Genomic DNA, 4,495 nt, shown 5'->3' with positions numbered 1-4,495 from the left:
GTGCAAACAAAACTAACATGGCACTTAGTGCTTAGTAGATTAACCCCTTACTGACAGGTACATCTATAGCTGGCATAATGTAATGATTTGTGAACAATACACGCGGCATGACTCACTCTAGCTCACAAGCGGATGGGCCAGTTGTATACAGCACACACCCTGCTGGAAAGGGTAGACTGTTGCATAAGAATCACGTCATAGAAAATTCTGGCCCTGTCATGATAGGATTAAATACAAATTGTGCCAAAATTAAAGTGGACATGACTTATATTATTTAATATCTTGCAGCCTGCCTCAGTGAGAGAGAATATTGATGGGACACCTTTAAGCAGCCCAGCTGAGCGTGGGAGTGACAGTGGGCGCCGAAGGCCAAGGGTGCAGGAGCCACCTGCATGGGTGCCTGATCAGCAGGCTCCGAGATGCATGGCATGCGGGGCAGCTTTCACTATGGTTCGCAGAAGACATCACTGCCGAAATTGTGGAAAGGTGCGTATGTGTGGAATAGGACTACAGTTTTCTTTACATGATATTGGTATTTTGTATATACTGCAGATGACACAAACATGCTCTAGGCAGCTCTATATAAGTCATGGATTATCCCTTTACAGGTGTTCTGTGCACACTGCAGCCAGCATGCAGTTCCTCTTCCACACTATGGAATCTGGAAAGCAGTTAGAGTGTGTAATGTTTGCTTCCTGTACTATGTCACATTCTCCACCGAGACCCCCACCCCTGCGTCCTGACCCCCTCATGCAGCTGATCAACTGGATCCTCACTGCCATCTGCACCGTTTGTGCCATCAGTATCAGCAAGATCACTGATTCCAAACACTTGTCTTGGTAATGTGATCAGCTTATTCCTGCAAGTCTCCTCACATTGGGTTTACTCATTTATTACTAACATAAAACTTATTGACATCAACCTTTAGAGGGAACTATGTTTTCCTAAGTGACCAATGCAACACCACCACTTAGCCATCACCTGTGTGTGCCCATCTCCTCTTTTTCATTGACAGATGATTCTCAGGAGTCACTCGAGTGACAGCACCTGTGCCATCTCATACCATAAACTTTTAAATGGTTATGGAATGTTGGTTGCAGCCTGGTGAAGAGAGTATGGATGTTAATCCATTAGTTTAGTTGAAACATCATCAGTAATATACATTGCCAGCATCTTAGCCTCAAGTTGATGCCTTATTCTTTACATATTTTAGGAAACCATGGGTGTCTTGCAATACAAACCTTAACTGGCACATAATGAACAAATATCTGTGTAGGAAGATATTGTTGGAAGTAGCAAGCATGTTTACAGTGCTGGATACTGTGTATCCATTAAGACTTCAACATGAGTTTTTTCTTTCTTTTACTTCAGATAACTTTTCAATAGACAGAGATGACTTTAATATGCCAATAGTACAGGCCTCCATGGCATGATTTTAGAATTAAAGTTTCCTTTACTTTATGTATGTATATGATGCTTATGTATGTGTGAGTATGTTGTGTAAATAGCTATATATAGAGAGATATATATATATATTACTTCCCCCATCATCTGTCTTCATTTTGCAAAAGGTTTATCGTTTCTGAGTTTTTTATGTGCGAGAGTGAAAGAATCTGCCAACCATTCAATGTTCAGATTGTTGAGAAAAATAAAAGTATAAAAAAAATTGCTGGTAGAATTATAAATAATGACAGGTATTATATTGGCCAATACATGTTCAATAAGCTCATAGACTTGCATAAGTGGAAGTGACAGCAGCAGAAAAAAATTGAAATGCTGTTCAAATGACAGGCAAAATTAGCAAAAGTGGGTCCATGGCAGCTTTCAAGCTGTCATCAAAGGAATCTCTTCTGCACCTGTTATCATTTACAGCTTCAGCTTTCCTTGTTTTCAGAGAGGAACCTTATAGTTCTTGGTCCATTGCTGCTTTGGTCAACTTCATTTTATGCTTGTCATGAGTTTCCTAATCCTGTCTAGCCTTCACTGTTCTTCAGGTACATTGTATTGCAGTTTGTATCTTTCCTTCATTTTGTCAAGAACATTTGCTCTCATTATGTTTCACAGTAATTAAACAAACTTGTACAAATGTGCATGTATGTACATGCTCTCCCAAAGGTATAAATGCACAAATAAAGACAAACAAAGAAATTTTTAAACATAAGCATGAACACATTTGTACACACACACTTCATTGTACACTTGATGTAATGCAATTATGTTCATAGCAATTTATTTCACTTTTGTGATATGTACTGAAGTTAGGAAAGGAAATAATTTTGTTTGCATTTTTCTTTTTTGATTGAAAACATTCACATGCCTGTTAAGGACTTGGAGCAGTGTGTTTACTTCTACTGTAAATGCTTTGTCATATGATGTGAGTGGAAGAAAGAGCAAATGATCTGTTAAGTTATAAGAACATTTGTACAGGAAAAAGTGACTAGATTACTTCTTGGCAGTGAGAATTAGTATATTTAAATAGTGAGCTATTATTTGGTATGTGCAAAAGAATAAATGTCTTGTTTACCTAGGCTTTGTAACAAGAATGAAAGGTGTTTAAACAAAGTGTTGGCTCATGCTCTGTTTAACCAGCCTTGTATTGTGATATATACTTAGTATGACCAGGTCATTTCCTAGTATTGGCATACACATATTATGATTATTATTGCTAAGCATTATTTTGTACTTGTATGAGAAGGTCACATCATAGCATTTTTGTGATTTCTAATGATAATGTAATGCCTACTTGGATATGTACTTATTGTGATTGTGACTGTCAAGTACAAATCCTTGTGGAGGCACTTCTAAATTGCTTAATAACATTTCATTTGACTTGAATGACTATGGTGGCCAAGTGATCTGAGACTTTGATTAAAAATATCTAGTCTTTGAGTTGAATCCTGGCTTTTACTACATTCAGAAATCTCTGTGAATCCATTCATGGTAGAGTTAGTGGTTGGTTCCTGAAAATCATTAAAGTTTTGATAATAGGTCTTCCTTCTCCTCCCCCCTCTTTGTCTTTCTTTTTTCTTCATCTTTCTTCTTTACTACTGTAGACAAAGAATACTAAATGCATAGGTGTTGAGAAATATTGATGTTTAATGTGGCTTAGCTAACAAGTATAGGCTTGTATTTACCATGACCTGATCATGATTTTGTATCAGCTTGTACCTAAAATGACTAGGTCATTATTAGATTTTGACTGACAATACACTTAAACAAGCCCAGGTGGCCATCCACAGTCTTTACAAATAGATAATGATTAGTGTGTTAGAATGTTACAATGTTATGAATATGATTAGCTCATCCATGCCGGATCTGGAAGTAAAACCAAAGGAAAGACTAGGTAGATGTGTTGTGGTCATCTTATTTTGAGTTCTCCTAAGTTTGTTTTGAATTTTTTGTTTGATTATTTTGTCACAAGTGTGGCTACTTGAATTGTTCTACCATTCAGGTATCACCTTTTTAATAAAAAAGGATTCTGAAAGAACCTCCTAAGAAACCTAAGTCCTTTATCCTGTTCTCAAGAGAGTCTAGATTTTAGTTTTTATGCCATTCCTTCTTTCTGCCTTTTTTTTTTTTTTTTTTCCTTCTTCTTCTTTTTCTTTTTTTTCTCCTTCTTCTTCTTCTTCGTCTTCTCTCTATTTTTCCTTTTATCTCTTCTGTTCACTTCTTTTCTTTTCCTCCTCCTCCTTTTTCTTCTGCTGCCTCTCCTCCTCCTCCTCCTTTTTCTTCTGCTGCCTCTCCTCCTCCTCCACCTTTTTCTTCTGCTGCCTCTCCCCCTCCTCCACCTTTTTCTTCTGCTGCCGCTCCTCCTCCTCCACCTTTTTCTTCTGCTGCTTCTCCTCCTCCTCCTCCTCTCCCCAGATTCATTCTTCCATATATTATTAAATTTTCACCGTCTTCAAAACTCTCCAGACCTGTCAAGAATATATTAATGGTCAGAGTTGTACCTAGATTGCTAGCATCTTAATGGCACAAAAACTAATCTGCATTATCCCCAATGTTCTCTGATCTCTTGATTGCTGATGCTTAGGCAGTGACTCCATTAAGTGATTTAGATTTACCATTGATGAGGTATGTATATATTATCCTTCATTCCCTTATGTTTAAAGAGTCCCTGTTAGGAAGGTCAATATTTTTTCAGTTTTATGTTTTTGAAGTGATTTTGGCTTCTTTCTTTTCTTCTTTGTTTCTTTTTTTATGTTTGAAATACACAATTTTGCTCTGACTGGTGTGTGACTGTGTGTTTATATGTTTATATGTATAAAGCAAAAGTGATTTATGAAACTCAGTTTTAAGTTTTAAGTTTAATTTGTTTTCATTGGAATATATACCAAGGGGGAAAAACTAGTGAGTTTTGCATATGATAACTAATGTGATAGATAATATATTAAGACAACCATACAAATTTCCATTGTTATTATACAGGTGAAACTGCTGACACAATCCTCAGATTTTTTATGTAAGGATATATTCTTAATTTCTTATATATATG

At 36.7% G+C, this 4,495-nt stretch overlaps 1 protein-coding gene across 1 annotated transcript in view; it reads left to right on the top strand.

Annotated features, from left to right (window-relative positions):
• LOC113830037 (lateral signaling target protein 2 homolog) overlaps positions 1–2,895 on the top strand; it is a 44,521-nt gene extending 41,626 nt beyond the window's left edge. The window contains exons 11-12 of the mRNA XM_070134037.1: positions 289–486; positions 609–2,895. Coding sequence (XP_069990138.1) covers positions 289–486; positions 609–743 — 333 coding nt within the window. The 3' untranslated portion in view covers positions 744–2,895. The remainder of the gene's footprint in view (positions 1–288; positions 487–608) is intronic.
• Positions 2,896–4,495: the final 1,600 nt, after the last annotated feature.

This window comes from Penaeus vannamei, chromosome 19, assembly GCF_042767895.1.
Source record: "Penaeus vannamei isolate JL-2024 chromosome 19, ASM4276789v1, whole genome shotgun sequence".
In the NCBI taxonomy this organism is placed as follows: Eukaryota; Metazoa; Arthropoda; class Malacostraca; order Decapoda; family Penaeidae; genus Penaeus; species Penaeus vannamei.
Note: the sequence above shows the minus strand (reverse complement) of the source record. Positions and strands in the feature narration are given on the sequence as shown.